We start from the raw sequence: 17,936 nt of genomic DNA, 5'->3' as shown, positions 1-17,936 counted from the left end.
GAAAACTTGCCTTTAATTATATTAAAATATAACATAAGCTAAAATATCCCCTCCTAATATATTGAAGTGTTCTAGCGGTAATTTGGCTGTTGAGAGAGGAAGGACTGAGGAGGTTTATGGGATCCCCACTCCCGTGAGACAGCGAAGTACCTTGAATTGAGATAAAGGGAAGCTGCCTTTGGAGATAAAGGATTCACTGATCCGTGACTCGGAGAACATGCAGGAGCGATCCCTGTGTGCCCTTGGGATGAGAGGCAGCCCCACTCCTACTCTGAGTCCACTGGGGTTCCTCAGGCCATGTTTGCGCTCTCTGCTGCTGTCGATCGTTCCTGGTGTCATAGGTCTCGCCCCTAACTTCTTAGGGATCTGTGAGGTCATGGCCCTTCCTTACGAGATATCTCCATGTCTGAGCTGGCCTGGATGAGGGCGGTCCCTGAGCCTGAAATGCAGACCTTTGAACCCATAGCTAGCACCAGTCATCTGGCAAATGTTCTCGGAAGTGATGGTGTTTCCTGACATCGACCCCCAAGAGAGTTGAGTAAAAGTAATCCAGAGGAGCCTGGAGTCTCAGTTTTCTCTCCCGTTTCCTGCGGTCCCCCTAGGTGTTGGCATGGAGTCTATTGGGGGAGGAGTCAGGGTGGATGGCTCTATGAGTTCTGGGTGTCGCCTGCTCCAGGATTGAGGTCGTATCTCTCAGGGGAGGGGACGTTAGAGAGGAGTAAGTGGGAGAGACGCTCCTGGTGGTAGAGGACAGGTGGGCAGGGTTAGTTACACGAGCTGGACTGAGGGGTGCCATTGGCCCTGGGGAGGGGTGTTGGGCCGTGCGGGTGAGGGGAGCGGGACTCAGACAGCTTCATCCTGAGGACCTGATGCCCTAGCACCTCGAGAAGGTCCACCTCTCGTTCCGGTCTGGACCTTCCGCCTCGAGGACAGCGCACAGGAGGCACTCTCCAGGCGTTGTCTTAATGCAGGTTGGGTTGCACTGGAGCTGGGTCTCGGAGAGTGAACACAGGAGAGGACGGTGCAGCAGCCTGGGGAGCAGAAGGTGGAAAGAACCTGTGGGGTACTGATTAGAACTAGCAGTAGTTCCGTGTGATCAAAGCCAGTAGCTTCACAGATATGTGCACGAGGGGCTGAACGAGGGGCTCCGGCGGGCTCATCTGGTCATCACAAGCCTTGGGCATGTGCTCTGTGCCTGGCACGTGCTGGGGCTGGCCTAGAGACGTCTCAGAGCAAACCCCGCCATCACGGAGGCTGCCGTCGGAGAGGTGGCCCCTGGTAACGGGTGGAGGTGCTGGGGCTTGCTGGTAAGCGGGTGAGCTGTTGGGCAGGGAATGAGCTGGTGAGGGTGTCTGGGGAAGCACAGGCCTGCAGCGATGTTTGGGTGACGTGGACGAAAGAAGAGCAGTCGGGGGCTTCTGCTGTGGCCCCGGGGCTGAGGACGTGGGGTCTGAGCAGGGCAGGGCCTTGGGCTGAAGGCCACGGGTGCAGCAAGTGAAGGGTGAGCTGAGGACCAGGGTGGGGCAGAGGAGGAAGTGAGAGTAAGTCGGGAGACGAGAGGGAAGGCAGAGAAAGGGAGAACATCAGAGGGCCTCCTTCTCCAGAGGGCTGCTGGGGCAGACGGAGAAAGGAAGCCGCCTCAGGTGTCACGAAACAGACTCTGCTGTGTCATAACTGCAGCCTCAGGGCTCCTGGCAACTCGGAGCAAGCTCCGCAGGCGCTGACAGCAGGGCTCCTAGCGGGAGGCGGGAGAGGAGTGCACAGCCTTCGTGCTCGTCCTCGTGGGGCTGTGGAGAGGGACACGGGGCCCTGGCCCGGGGAGCTAACTGGTCTCCACTACCCCGGGGACAGAAGGCTGGCTGCGCAGGTCCAGTGGGCTGAGGCTGCTGGGCCCTCAGAGCCTCTCTGGGCTCAGCCCACAGGCCGTTCCTGGGCCCTCCGCCTCACGGGTTCTTCCCACCATTTTCCTGTTGGAATCAGCTTCCCAAGCCTGTATTTACTGCATATATCACATTATGTGCATATTATATATGGATATGTGCGTTATATATACACACTATACCTGTAATGTACTATATGGATATATGCATATTATATACATACTATACGCATATTATACACTAGAGTCTGAATTTCCTGAATATATCATAGTACATGCATATTACACACTATATATACACATTATATACACATATATGCACTATGTTTGCATACTATATAAGCATATTATATACTATAATAGACTCTGTATTTCCTGCATATAATATGCATATTATACACTATATATGCATATTATATATGGATATATGCATTATGTATGCATGCTATATATACATATTATATATTGCATATTCTGCATGGACATATGTGTTATATGCATACTACACATTTATATAATATGTGAATATATACATACTAGATATGCATATTATATACTAGGGTCTATATTTCCTGAATATATGGTATTATATGCATGTTACATACTATATACAAACATTATGTATACATATGTGCATTATATACATACTATATCTGCATATATGTGTATTGCATACATACTATTATTTTATACTAGCATATTATATACCAGAGTCTGTATTTCCTGAATATATCATGTTATGTGCATATTACACACTATATATACATTATGTATACATATATGCATTATATATACACTATATTTACATATAACATATGGATATGTGCATATTATATACACACTATATATGCTTTTTACATACCCTATGTACACCTTATATACACATATATGCACTATATATGCATGCTATATATGCATATTATATACTATAATATAATCTGTATTTCCTGGATAGATTATATACTATATATGAACTATATATTATATATGCATATTGTATGGATATATGCATTATCCATACATACTATACATGTATATTATATATGGATATACATATACAAACTATATATGCATATTATATACTAGAATCTGTATTTCCTGAATATATCATATTATATGTATATTACATACTGTATATAGACATTATGTATACATATATGCATTGTATACACACTATATATGCATATTAAATATTATATTATGTATTTCCTGTATATATTGTATTACATGCATATTATATACTCTACATGCATATTACATATGGATCTGTGCATTATACATCATATTACATACTATATAGAGTCTGTGTTTCCTGCATGTTATTACGTGCGTATTACATTCCATAAATGCAATATGTACTACATATATAGGTATATTACGTACTCTAACAGAGCCTGTGTTTCCTGCATCTGTTTGGCCGGCAATTGGAAGCAGGCCCTGATTTGGGACTGGAACAGAAACGCTGGGACAGCAGGAAGCAGAGGCAAAGCAGGGCTCTCTGGGGATCCCGGGATCCAGTTCTTCAGGTTTAACAAACCCTGAGCTTTGTAAATGCTGACCCAAGAGAATTCAAATGAAACCATGACAACAATAATAGTGTAGGTAATGAATGGTCTGAGTGTCCTCCCCCTGGAACGCGGCCTGTTGCCTTGCCGGTGTCCTGTGTCCCTGCCCACAGCTGAGGAAGGAGAACCTAGAGAGCACAGGTCACCCGCCTGGAGCCTCACTCCCGGAGGTGGCCGGACCAGGCCCTGACCCAACTAGTCCATCTCCAGATGCTGGCATTTCAACCACTGCACCGACCGCCTCCCTAACAAGAAGTCCAGGGGCCGGTCCACAGCCCACAGCCACAGACCCAACGTCTTCTGCGAGGTCGCCTCCTGTTGACCTGTGTATAACATTGCGGGTCACATAATCAACCCTTGTTTTCTTGACTGGGCAGAATCTTACAGTTCAAAGCCGAATATTGGAAATAGAATGTCAGGACGTCCTGGTTTCATCCTCCTTTGGACACAGACAGACCTCCCTGAGAGAGCCCCTCTCCTGACCTGCACAGCGAGGACGTGGCCTTGAACGACCTCGTGGTTAGTGCACTAGTGTGCAGCACATTCGCTCCCCGGGCAATGCCACTGATTAAATAGCGGCTGTTGTTTTTTTAAACTTCTTAAACTGAACCACAGTACTCAAATCTAATTGAGATATAACTCATTTTTCCCCCAAATTGTTTATTTGTTTAATACATTCGGGAGTATTTGGAAATATCAAAGTTTACTCTCTCTAATATTCTCACACTTTGGAGAAGTCAGTGTGGTATAAAAAAGCAGTTGCCCACTTGAATGCCCGGTGGAAAATGACCACTGACTACTGGATAAAAGTAGTTCCTGCAGGGGGTGTTAATATTTTACTTCTCCAACACGTAAGGGTTTTTGTCGATATTCCCACAAAGTCGTAAATGGCGTTTCTGTGTTTTCTCCCCAGACCAGCAGTATTCATGGTCGCCAACTCAGCACTTCAATGAAGAAAGATACTCGCCTGCTCCTAGGAATATGAAAGGATTATCCGGGAGTCGAAATCAACCACAGCTGTGTTCGGGTCATACCTGTGGCTTAACACCGCCTGATGACTGTGAGCATGCCCACGACCACCTCCACCACGGGCAGGAAGCGCGGCAGCCCCACCTGCTCAGCCCGGCGGAGAGCTGCCTCATGGATCACCACCGCTGCTCCCCGCGGAGCTCCATCCATTCCGAGTGCATGATGATGCCCATGATGCTGGGCGACCACATGTCCAGTAGCACCTTCCCCAGGATGCACTACAGCTCCCACTACGACACCAGAGACGACTGTGCCATGTCTCACGCCAGCACTAAAATCAACCGGATTCCGGCCAATCTTTTGGACCAGTTTGAGAAACAGCTCCCTCTGCACAGGGACGGCTTCCACACGCTGCAATACCAGAGGACCTCCAGTGCCGCGGAGCAGCGCAGCGAGAGCCCGGGGCGGATACGACACCTCGTCCATTCCGTCCAAAAGCTCTTCACCAAGTCCCATTCTTTAGAAGGCTCTTCCAAGAGCAACGTCAACGGGACCAAGGGGGACAGCCGGGTGGATGACCACCACCACGGCCACCATGTTAAACACAGTAAACGGAATAAAAGCAAGGAACGCAAGCCCGAGAGCAAGCATAAGTCGGGCCTGAGCAGCTGGTGGAGCTCCGACGACAATCTGGACAGCGACAGCACCTACCGGACCTCCAGCGTGATCAACAGGCACCACATGGACCTCGCCTCCCACTGCTACCCGGGCCCGCTGCAGGGACCCTTTGGGGACCTCTCCCTGAAGACTTCCAAAAGTAATAACGACGTCAAGTGCTCAGCCTGCGAGGGCTTGGCCATGACGCCCGAGGCCAAGTACATGAAGCGCAGCTCCTGGTCCACGCTCACCGTGAGCCAGGCCAAGGAGGCTTATCGCAAGAGCTCCCTGAACTTGGACAAGCCCCTGGTCCACCCGGAGATCAAGCCGCCCTTGAGGCCGTGCCATTACCTTCAGGTAAGGACGCCCGCGGCGTGACTGCTGTTTCCCGTCACGTCTTCCCAGCAAAGCGTGGCAGGCGGGTGGGCTGGCCTGCTCTGGGAAAGCCGTGGACATCCTAATTCTTCCTTTAAACCACAGCCCTAGGTATGAAGGGCCGTTCCTTCAGTACCTCCAAGGCTGGAGGATTTAGCAACGGCAACAAAATGTATTAGCCCACTGTAATGTTTTCTCCTTGCAAAGTGGCTGGTTTGCCCCGCTAGAAATCGGCTTGAATGAGTTCTCTGACCACACCCGAGAGTAGCATCTTTAAGCTTCCAAATAGCAATGAGCATGATTACAGAAAATGCAGCTGTTCCTCTGGGGTGTGGAGGAAACGAGTTTACCAAAGGTGAAAGCAAATCAAAGACAGTGGATGGCTAGAGGGGGATATCGCGGAATTCAGTTTTCTATCATTTCCCTCTCCTCTCTGCCTCCTAATCACGCCATCACTGAGTGTGTGAGTACCCCAGGGGAAGCATCAGGCACCCCCCCCATAAAGATGCCTCTGCAGTTACTTGTATCAACTAACAGTGCTACTAGCAAAACTTGGAAGTCTGGAGTTTTTCTTTCATAGGTACATAATTTGCATCCCGGTTTGCCACCACCTCTGCTTGCCTGGCAGCAGTTGCTGGGGGCCGTGCCTGGGTTTGGAGAGATCTTCCCACGATGAGTAATAGTGCTGGATGCCGGGTGAGTCACCAGGCAGTCAATTAATGGAACAGACAAACAACTGCGCATCTTTTCAGGAGTCAGGTGGTTGCAAATCATCTCAGCAACTCCAGTTGCCATCCCGGTGCGTGGCCCAAAACCCACGGGTTCTGTTTTAAAGGGAAAGGCTAGCCCAGTGGCTTTTATAGGCAGATTTATTCAAAGAGACAAATTGGTAGTTGGGTAAAATACCATTTTTATGGCAGTGGGAGAGAATTCAACTCTGCTTGTAGTTAGCAAACCCTAAAAATAGACAAATATAGAATTTTTACCTGCATGTATCTAAAGGAATATGAATAGATTCAGGGTTCACTGTAGTCATTGTTGGAAAAGCAAAACGTTCTCATCTTTCTCTGTGTTCGTACCTTGGAAATGTCTGCAGGATGATGCCGTCGCTGTGGTGTTCTGGCCCCTCAGGCCTGACTCCAGACCCGCCGTCTCTCAGGACACTTCCGGGGCCACCCTCCTCTGTAGTCCTCACACCCTCAGATCTACCGTCCCCTGAAGCTCTTTCTGTCCACTGTCCCTTTTGCCGAGCATCCTTTTTTCTGCCCTCCTTTAAATTTGTTTTACTTATGCAAAATATTAATCCCTGACCAGCACACAGGGACAGTGACCTGTACACAGGAAGAATGAATGACCAGCACACAGGACAGTGACTAGCATGCAGGACAGCGACCAGCATATGGGCCATCCCCGGCATGCTGTGTCTCATTTCAGTGCATCATTTGGGGGACCTGGCAGAGTCTCGTGCCTGGGACGGGCATTCAAGAAATGTTTGTTGGTGGGCCTGCCCAGTGGCACAGCGGTTAAGTTCACGTGCTCCAGTTTGGTGGCCTAGGGTTTGCAAGTTCAGATCCCAGATGCACACCTACACCACTCATCAAGCCACACTGTGGTGGCGTCCCACATAAAATAGAGGAAGATTGGCACAGATGTTAGCTCAGGGCCAATCTTCCTTGCCAAAAGAATAAAGAAGAAAGAAAAAAGAAATGTTTGTTGGAATAAATTCTCCATGGAAGGATGTTGGGGTTTTGTGAGTCTGGTCAACCTTGTACCTCACTGGTCTTGTAGACATTGGAGTTTGTGGTTAGATTCAGACAGTGTAATAACAGCACTTTGAAAGTCATAAATCATTCTATAAACCTACAGGATTGTGTGGGTAAGTCTGTTCTATCTAAGTTTACCAGTTAAGAAAGAGATGTGACTAAAACGGTCAATAGGAAGGTTTAGGACAGGAACTCAAAGGTCTGTTGTGATGAGACCTCCTGGGTTCCTTTGATTCAGAGATCTTAGATTCTGAGAGACCGTGCCTGTCCATACAGTAAGCATTTGTTGAGGGTCCACGGTGCTCTAGGCCTGCGTCCTCATTCGTGCAGCCCGGTCGGGCACCTCACTTATCAGGACAGCCCTCAGATCTTTGCACAGGGCTGTAGAGATCTCTGTTCTGCTTCTCCCACCTCCGCACAACAGCCTCCCCTGGCCTGGGGGGATCTCTTTCCCGTCACTGTGTGTCTTCACCCTGGCGGATCTGGTGGTCTGCACACGAAGCTAGGTCACTGAGTGACCGCGGGGCAGCGTGACGACAGGCTGGGCTGGAGATGCCTTGTGTGGAGCCCGGGACCACTGCCCTGCAATGCCAGGTCGTGCCGTGCTTAAGGAGTGAAATGGAAGCAGGTGTGGCCTTAAGAAAATGAAGTCAGCGACTAACAGCGGCTCAGAGGAAAACCCAAAAGACAGAAATAAAGAAACAATAAAGAACTTCCCCAACCAAATCACACTAGAGATTCCAGAGTCGACCTGAGCAGCGTGATCCTGATGCCATCTGCTGAGACGCAGACACACTGGCAGAAACCGCCTTGGAATCCGGCACTTCTTCACTGGGTTCTGTTCACATTTGGGTGGACAGGTCTCCCTTGTGGGGGACATTGAGCTGTGTCCCTGGCCTCTCCCCACTAGCTGCCAATAGTACCCCATAGTACCCCATTTTGGAGACAACCAAACCTGTCTCCAGATGTTGCCAAGTGTCCCCAGGGGCAGAATTCCCTGCAGCTGAGAACCGCTGGTGTCATCCAAGGATCGTGAGGTTTAGAACCAGGACTCGGCTCCTCGGAAGCCCGTGCTGTCCCTGAGCTGGTGAGCACGCCTGGCCTCCACCTGCACCGCCTCTGAGCGCTGCATCCCGGTCCCCACCGCGCCTGCCTTCCAGGTGCACTGAGCTCAGCGTCTTACGAGCAGCCTCCTCAGGTCCTGCGAGATTTGCCTGGTAACCCCACCACGTGCTCCCCAAACTCCTTGCATTTATGACGCATCCGTGCAGTTGTCTAAACAGCTTTCTTGTCCATAACAATGGCCCGTAAACTTATCAAACCAAGTGTCCCATTTATAGCAAATATTTCACAATGTGTCCTGGACGGTTCTAAAATGAAATTTATGTATGACTGACCTACACACACTATTTTGAGTATATATGTATATATTAATGTATTTATTTATTTGTATAATGTGCCCGAACTCTAACGTAACAGAGAAATAAAAGCAAGGTAGCTATTAACTAAAAACATAAATTTTAGGATACAAATGTCTGGGCACAATGACAGACGTGTACAGAATGAAGCATTCGGAAGTCTGTTTCTGGATGACGTCTCACTGGAATTTAGAGCTGCCAATGAGACCACTAGACGAGTGTGTAATGACTCATTAACCGCCAGTGGATTCGCCGACCTGATGGGATTTTGGAAATGGTAAACAATTCTTGGTAAAGCATCAAACCAAACAAACTTCTCTCTTTCCTCAATTTACATGGTGAGTTGCATTCTTGAAAAATCCATTGTTGCTTATAACCGTGCAAAAAAAAAAAAAACCCCTTTGGTTTACATACAAAGCAGAGTTAGATGCAAGGCTCAGGCAATTAGAGACAGGAAAACAGACATTCAAATCATATGAGACAGGAGCCTATTCTTCATTGGGTGGGATTGCTTCATGCTTCCCCCAAACCAGCCTCTCTGGACCCCCAGATTCCCATAATGCTCCCCTAACTGTGTGACAGTCACAACTGGCCCAGATGGAGTTCTACGATGGCCCCAAGAGGCTGCCCTCCTTTGGAGCCATTGTCCTTTCCTGTAAAATCTGGAATTCAGAAGCCCAGCTGTCTTGCTCTCAATTATCTCCCCAGTGGCTAGAGAACCTGGTATGCATTTAAAACAAGAAAACTTGTTGAACAAATGAAGACGACCTTTCCCCAAGAGAGATGCAGTGTTTGATGGTATTTTCCTCCTTGGATTCAGCTCCTGAAAGAGAATCTTATGACAAAACCCTGGTTCTTTTCTCTTGTGCCTGCTGCTTGAAAAATAAGAAGGATCTTTTAACACACATTATCCTTAAAGCAAGAAACAAGAGACACCGAACGTACACTAAGGTGACCCTTAGGAAAACGCCTGTTGAGAAATATAAATACCGCTCACCACTGTGTGCAAGTGGGTATTTAAGGTAATTGTCATTAAATGCAGCAAAGACTGCAAATTGGGTTTGCACAGGGTGGTGGCTCTTGTGCAGAGAAATCATTCGTCATTCATTCACTGGAAACCGTAAAGCCACTTAATGTGCCGAATGGACACTTGGCCACTCTTGAGCGTTGAGCCGTGGGTTTCCAGCACCGTGAGGTCCCTGAGAAAGATGCATTTGCTGAGACGCAGTGGCGTCCGACGATCGCTGCTCTGTTCCTTGAGTCTGGAGGCACGTGCTCTGGGATGGGGATCCGTGCCCTGCCCTCGACTCTGGTTCCCACTCCTTCTGTAATGCAGTTGCGTCTGTCACAGACTGCAAAAGTGACTTCTTAAATCAGAAACAGAAAAATACAAGCTGGTCTCCTTTGTCAGTTAATTCACAGGCTGCTGGGGGAAAAAAAAAAAAAACCCTTCCTTTGTTTCTTGTGGAAACATGCTTTTAATTCACGACAATTCCGTAAAGCTGCCAACAGGATAGAATCTTCCATGGCATGTGGCCGTCCTCCGCCTGTCCCCGGCCAGCCCCCCAGCCTCCCACCCTGGAGCGCCACACAGCTGGCCGCACCTCCTTCCTAAGTGCAGGGAATGGGAGCCTGTGCCTTCCTGCTGGTCACTTGCAAATTAGTTAGAACCCCAGACCTCACGTCCAGGAAGCCTTCCCAGATCACCTCCTCTGTCCACAGCTTCCATTGACCCCTTCTCTGTTTGCCCTCTGCACCGTATCTTGTGCCCTAATTAAACCATAATTCATCTCATTTTATCTGTGTCCCTTCTACTGAAATATATTGTCATTGAGGACTGACTTTTCTTAAATTAAAAATAGGTTTATTTTTATTGCAATAGCAAGATATGGTCTATATAGAAAATTCCGAAAATATAAGTATAGAGAAAAATCATTGAGAATGCCATAATCACCATCTCCTAGTGATGACCCCTGTTCCACATCCTTCCAGCTACGTTGCTGTGCGGTGGTCCCATAGGATCAGTGCCACACGGCCAAGGTGTGCAGTGGCTGCACCATCTAGGTTTGTGTAAGTGCACTCTATGATGTTCACACAGTAACGAAATTGCCTAACAACGCGTTTCTCAGAAAGTATCCCCATTGTTAAGCGATGCATGGCTGCATAAAAAAACATTGTGTGTATACAGTGCTTTAAAAATTGCGTGTCCCCTCCTGATCATCTTTCCATGGCTAAATATATATTCTTCTGCACTGCAACTTTTGAGGGCAGGACAGCATCCGCTGTGCGGTTGTGGTAAATATTTCAAGTCATCTCCTATAGGAGGTTATCAGCGTTTCCTCCTGTCACCCTAACGGACAATTCACCAGGTCCAGGCGCCGAATCCTATGTCTGAGGACACCTTCACAGAAGCGACGCTGTGGGTCAAAGGACATCAACAGTCGGATGTCCTCTGATGTGTTGCCACGAAGATTGGAGCCACGTCACCACCTGGCGTGAAACGACGTGGAGATGACCGTTTCCTGTGTCTCTCTCCATCCTGGCAATTTTTTCCTAACTGTTGAAAACTGACTTTGGTAAAAATACACATGGGTAAGAATTATTTAAATGCCCAGAGAAGTTAATCCTTCACTCTTCATGAGTCATTTCTTTCCGGGGCTCAGGAACCCTCAGTGTCAGGAGGTCTACGTGGATGATTTATGCCCGTTTCTGAGTTGCTGATTCTCTTCCGAGAGAGCCCTCTGGGTGTCACCGAGCATTATCTCGTTCTGCCTGTGTCCTGACCGCTCTGCGCTGCAGTCCGTGCGACTTGGCCCTGCCTGCCCAGGTCCCGAGCATCCACAGTGCCTTTCAACACGGTCACGCTCCTCTTTAAACCCCTGTGGAGCCGGCTCAAAGAGCTGAGAGATGCCCAGCTGAGCGGGGCCGTCCATGCCACACGCAACCTCTGTTCTGCGGTTGAGGAGACAGGGCTGTGTGAGCTCTCTCAAGCCACTCAGCGTCTTGGGGTCAGAGTTGACTGGGAACCTGGAGCTTTCCGTTCTCTGGAACCCTCTCCTGGTCCCAGCGTCTGGACCCACGGCACTCTTCCACGTCCCTCCCGTGCATCTCAGCCTGCGCAGGGGTCGGCTGTTTTAAGAACACAAACACGGCAGACAGGATCCATCTGACTCACCCCCCGCCACGGAGGGACTTACTGTTGTCTAGACGCCTGGGCCTGGCCGTGCTGAGCGAGGTGCCGAGCGAGTCCTGCTGGTCCCTGCCGGGCTGGGACCCCAATAAGCAGCAGTTGCCGTCCTCGGTTTCCCGTCCTGGGCTGTTCGGTGGAAGATGTCTGATCTGCCGAAGCTCTGTGAGTCTCATGTCTTTAAGGACACGGATACAAGGTGCATTTGGCTGGAAGTGCAGCCTTTCCAACCAGGCGGGCAGCTCCCTGCTGGGTGCTTGACGAGTGGGCTCCTGGCAACATTGGAACTGGAAAGAGAGCAGGATTCTCTTTAGGGCAATTTAAAGACTATACATAAATACCTGCATATTTTACAAAGGGAACAATACTGACTCCGAAGACTCTTTAAAAACGGAATTTTATCATTTTCCTCCTCTGTCGAGGGCGTATAAGAGACTCTCTCCTCCAGCATGGAGGACCCCTAAGTGAGGGCCTTCCGTCGGGACCACGTGCAATGTATGGGCGAGCTTGCAAGACTTTGGGGTTCTCTGCCCTCAGCTGCCGTGCCGTGTGGTTTTTGTTTTCATAAATGTGAGTTGACTGAGGGGTCAGCTTTACCCGGAGCTTCCAGGTGGCTGTGCAAAGGAAGGCTCCACCCCCAGCGAGTGGCCGGGAACAGGTGCGCCCCGGTGCAAACATTGTGTCCTAAAGTTCTGCAGTTCTTGTTGGTTGTGTGATGAGGAGCTCAAGTTTCACTTGCGGTATTCTCAGATCCCGACCTGCTTTGTCATCTTTCTGGCTTCACCCACCTCAAAGGACATGACACCAAGCACTGAGTGGGTTTGTCTGGGGGCCCTGATGGGATGCGCAACAAGGACAGTCGTTCGGTTCTGCACTGAGCAGCATGCGATGTGACCAGGGCAGAGGCCTGTCTCCCCTGAGGGCAGAGACGGCGTGGATGATAAGCTTGATTTCTAGAGCTAACCCCGCTCCTTTATCACCTGCTCTTAAGGGGTGAACTTCCAATAATCTGAGCACTGTCTTCTTCCTCTGCTCTCCTCCTTTTTCTCTTATGTTTCTCCTTTCTTTTCCACACTGGATAACTCTTTTTTCTCCAGTTTCCTCAGGTTTCAATTTCCTTTTATACCAGAAGGAAATAAATTAAATGTGAGGCAGTGGTTTTTTTCCCAGGTCCTGAGATTACAAGCGGGGTTTTTACTCGTTCCATGTTCATGACATTCTCACTTCTTCTGTAAGGTTCATCTGTCACTTTTGTAAGGGAAAAAAAACAATGGTTTTATATTAATGTCCTTTTAGGATTTGAATGACAGAGTGCTAAGAAGCATCTATCTTTATGCACCTGACTTTCGATGATAAATGACCATAAAGAGCTGTGTCTTCAAGGAATTGTGCAGAATTTGCTCCCTCAGAAGAGCCAGTTACGGGATTCTAATGACACGGTTGATGCATGTTGTGTGTCTCTTCTCTCCCAGGTGCCTCAGGATGAGTGGGGAGGGTACCCCACCGGGGGCAAGGATGAGGAGATACCCTGCAGGAGGATGAGGAGCGGGAGCTACATCAAAGCCATGGGCGACGAGGAGAGCGGAGAGTCAGACTCCAGCCCGAAGACGTCGCCCAAGACGGCCATCCGGCCCGAGCCGCTGCTCCGGTCCCTGAGCCAGAGGCCGCTCGGAGACCTCCAAACGTAAGGCCTGACCCATCTTCTCTTCTGAACCCTCCTCCACTGTGTCAGAACCCTTGTCTCCTCAAAATGGTCTAAGCACGGGCCAGTTGTCATCAATTCCTGAGTCAAAAAAGTTAGACTTTATGGCCATCATTTTCAAGCCCATTTAAAAAAATCATGATTTTGGTTATTTGTCTATTACATAGTAATTAAGGAAATATACTTGGGCAATTTCTATGTCAAATATTAATTTTAAAGAAATTACCATAGCCAGTGTGATCCATCAGTATCTTTTCAGATCATTCGTTATTTTCATCAGGAGCATATGTGTGTGTGCGTGAGCATCATAGTAGGGAATTTCTGGTTTACTATAACTTTGTATGTGCCTTTGTGGGCAACATTTTTTTTGTGGGGGGCAGGAAATGGATTAGTTTTACAAATATAACAGCATACACTTTGTATATTGGTCTGAAGCCATATTACTGATAAATTTAACTAATTTCCAAAATATAAACCGAGAAAACTATTTTGGAAATTGGCTATTCATCTGAACTATGAAAATATGACTCTTATTCTTAACAGTCACATTGTTATGTGTATCTGGTCCTACCAGCCGAGCTTGGAGGTAAATGCAAAGGACGGTCTGTTTTTTCCCTCTGCAAGCTGTCCATCATCCCATGTGAAAGTTCAACAGGGTGAAACAGCTTCCCGATGCTTCACCAGTGTTGCGTGCAGGGTTGTTCACTGTAACACAAGTGATGTTGCACACATTGTTCATTGTAACGCATAGGTGAGACGGTGAAGCCACAGACTGAGGCGCCATCTTTGTGTCATTCACTCCAGTGCCCGGTGCCCACGGGGTGGAGAAATGATGGTGTGATTTCTCCCACTAAATCCGGTCATTTGTTAATGTTAGCTCGCAGGATGCAAAATAAACATTTTGAATTGCGACTCGATCTACACAAACCGAACGTGAGCCATCCCTTGATTGCCTAGGACGAGTAAATTCCTCAGCGATCACGCTGAGAACGGCCGACAGGAAGCGGGTGAGGCTGTCTCGTTCCATCCACCAGTCTCCGCTCTGCCTCACACAGAGAAGATGGTCGGGGAAGGTGGTTCAGGAACGACGGGGAACCAAGCCTGAGTCTCGCCCTGGAGGAGCCCACAGACTTGGAGGGAAAACGAGGAGGGAGCCCAATGAGCAAAGAAACAGCAGGAGAGCAGTTCTTGCTGGAAGTTTGTGCTGGGAACTGGAAGGAGCGGGTGGGAGCCCAGAGGCGGTCCACTGACCCAACACCCCCACAGTCAGGAGTTGGACTAGACAAGGTGTCCCCGCCTCTATGTGGTGTGCTTAGAGACGCGGGTGAGAATTGAGTTATCTGAAACCTCTCCCTGGGCAACAGCTGTGCTTAGCAGGCCTGGGGGCTCATAGCCGCTGACGCCCATCCTTGGCCCGGGCTTCTGAACCACCGGGTAGGTGGCCGCTGACGTCACTTCTCATTTTTTTTTTTTTAAAGATTTTATTTTTTCCTTTTTCTCCCCAAAGCCCCCCGGTACATAGTTGTGTATTCTTCGTTGTGGGTTCCTCTAGTTGTGGCATGTGGGACGCTGCCTCAGCGTGGTCTGACGAGCAGTGCCATGTCCGCGCCCAGGATTCGAACCGACGAAACACTGGGCCGCCTGCAGCGGAGCGCGCAAACGTAACCACTCGGCCACGGGGCCAGCCCCAACGTCACTTCTCATTTTGAAAGTTTGTGATTCATTTTATGATTGTATGTATTAACAGCAAGCCACGAAAAAGAAACCAAAAAAGCAGACAGTGTTTCCACCGTGAGCAGGGGTCAGGAATTTTTAAGAATTATGCAGTTTTTCATGTTAACAAGGTTGCTCCTCCGGTGCCTGCTAACCCACCCCTCATGCTCGGAGGCATCCTGTCTCCCCACCCCCCAGCTCTCCTCGCGGTGCTGCCATCACTGCCTCCTTTAGCGTGAGAGACCCTTCTCATCCCTCCCCTCGTCTCAGGGACTCCCCCCGGGATCCTGCACAGGCGCCAGTGCTGACAGTGTTCACAAGACAATGAAAGGAATGTACGTCGTTACCCAATACAGTAACAATTCCCTTGAAAGCCCAACAGAGTGATGAAGAGGCCAAGGGCGGCCTAGAGCGAAATCTGAACATTGATTTAACCCTTCGTCCAAGTGTGGAAACAAGCGGGGCGTTCCTCGCAGGTGGTTCCCCGTCCCCGGGCAGGACACACACCACTGCTTCAAACCTGGTGAAACTGAGGAAGATAAAATGCGCTGCCCAACAGCTGCTCCTGTTCTAAATTCAAACTTACCTCTGCCTTTGCCTCCCACACCGCTGTCCTCTCCATCCGCAGAGATAGCCCACCAGCTGGGGGCATCCTGTCCTTTATTCTATAATTTATCCCTCTGTCCATCCATCCAACAAAGGTTGGGGCACTATGCTAAATTCTATTTATAAGTGTGAGAAGTATTCTCTTCTCCGAAATCTGGCTCCATCCTCGGTGGAGATAATGAAGTGGAGAGGTCAGTGCCCTGTGATGCGTCCAGATGGTGCCGTGACCCACGGGACTCCTCTGCTGATTTGCCGAGTCCATGGAATTCCCGTGGTCAGTCGCTCTTTGGGGTTAAATATGGAATTTCTGTTAAAAAAAAAAAGCTATGCTGCTGGGAGGTACGTCAATTACGTCATTATTATTGCCTGTTAGCATCTTAGCACATCTTTCATGTGTTAGAATTTTATAGATTTAAATGCAATTTCATCTATTTTCCTTTTAAATGACATCACAGAAGCTCAACTATTCACTCGGGAAGTTAGAACTGTGCCCGTTTTATGGAACAGAACCCTGACTCAGAGAAGTGAGGGTCTGAAGGTCACGTAAGTGACCAAGGGCTTGAAATGAAAAGTTATTTTAATCCCATGCCCAGTGAAAGTATTTCTCCTTCTGATGGCAGGAGCATGCTCCTGGGGACCGGCATGATATTCGAGGGAAAGGAAAATAATATTTTATAATAATGTCACTATGGGGATATTACTATGGAATAAAAGGAGCCGGTGGGGATTCCCAGATTAGCAAAACTATGTTTTGGAAAAGAGACAAGTAATCAGAGGAATCAAAATTCACCTTGTGGTCAGCTCGCCTCCTGTCCCCACGGGACTTGCAGCCTCTGCCCGTGGTCCCTCCGAGGAGCTGCCTTGAGCACGAATGGGGATGCTCAGGGCTGCTGCCGGGCGAGAAGGTGTGGAGATCATTTAAATTAACTTCATCTGCTATTTCACCAGTAAATTATAAACAGTTGACCATCTTCATTCTGGAGTTTATTTTATACCCAAAGACTATTTTAAGCAAAATCGATAGTCCTGAAGTTGTATTTAAAATATACTTGAAAGTGTCAGATTTAAGAGTGACTGAATGTGTCTCCGCTTTTACACCGCAAAACTTTCACCAGCGGGAGCTGACCCACAGAACGTCTTACGGTGCCACAGTGATTGCAATGACAAAAATAAGAATTAACGTCTGCTGAGCTCCTTTAGGCTTTTAGTCTCCTCTTGGTATCCACGAACAACTTCTATTAACAATATTCAAGAATGCGAATGAAATAGTGAGATGAACCTAGTAATTATACCTCTGTTTTAATTTGATAAGTGTGGATTTGCATTCTCATCACTGAGTTATCCCATTGGCACGCTAAAACCTTAGGAATTTCATGCACCTCCTGCCTCACGATAAACACTCACATAAAGTGTGTTGGACCAGCAGCCCTTTTTCAAGCCGCCTAGCTAAAGTCCTGGGAGAAGATTGGGTCTTTAATTGGCTGCTACCGGTCCTTTTGAGCCATATAATATAAAACCCCTTCTGTGAAGGCTGCAGGTGTTCAACATGCTTGACCTCTTGGAACAGCGATTCTGTTGAACACCGTCTTGTCTTCCTGCTGCTAAACCGAGAAAACAGTCAGTCCCCTCATTAATAATGGAATACGCGTCCTTATTATACAGACAGGGATCTTTGCTTTCACCTTCTGTGTTCTCTAAAACAGCCCAAGGTAAGGGAAAGTCTTCACTCTAGAAAGAAAAATGAAGCAGAACAAACAGCAAACACCTGTGCCCTCTGTCTCGGTGCAGGAATCTTGGCGGTTGTGCAGACTGATCAGGAAGGTGGATCCGGGGACCGCACAGACCCCGTCAGCCCTGGGTCGGAGCCTGCCCATGTGCGGACACCTTTGAGAATTACTATAAATGAAATGCAAATTTCAAGTTACTACTGAATCCAGTTTACTGGATTTTTAAATTAGCTTTTGTATTAGTATTTGAGATACTAGATTTGGAGAATTCAATTTTGATAGTTATAAAACATACACCAAGTAATTTAATTTTGGGGCTTGAGTGGGGGGGTTCTGCTTAGGTGAATTGAGAAGTCAAAGCTCTAATAATTTTGG

General features: G+C 48.2%; 1 protein-coding gene across 1 annotated transcript in view; it reads left to right on the top strand.

The window, feature by feature from the left end:
* DLGAP2 (DLG associated protein 2) overlaps positions 1 to 17,936 on the top strand; it is a 192,625-nt gene that overhangs the window by 83,690 nt on the left and 90,999 nt on the right. The window contains exons 3-4 of the mRNA XM_046648454.1: positions 4,358 to 5,427; positions 13,286 to 13,497. Coding sequence (XP_046504410.1) covers positions 4,358 to 5,427; positions 13,286 to 13,497 — 1,282 coding nt within the window. The remainder of the gene's footprint in view (positions 1 to 4,357; positions 5,428 to 13,285; positions 13,498 to 17,936) is intronic.

Source organism: Equus quagga, chromosome 22 (assembly GCF_021613505.1).
Source record: "Equus quagga isolate Etosha38 chromosome 22, UCLA_HA_Equagga_1.0, whole genome shotgun sequence".
Lineage (NCBI taxonomy): Eukaryota > Metazoa > Chordata > Mammalia > Perissodactyla > Equidae > Equus > Equus quagga.
The sequence above is the reverse complement of the archived record's forward strand: the minus strand, read 5'-3'. Positions and strand labels throughout refer to the sequence as shown.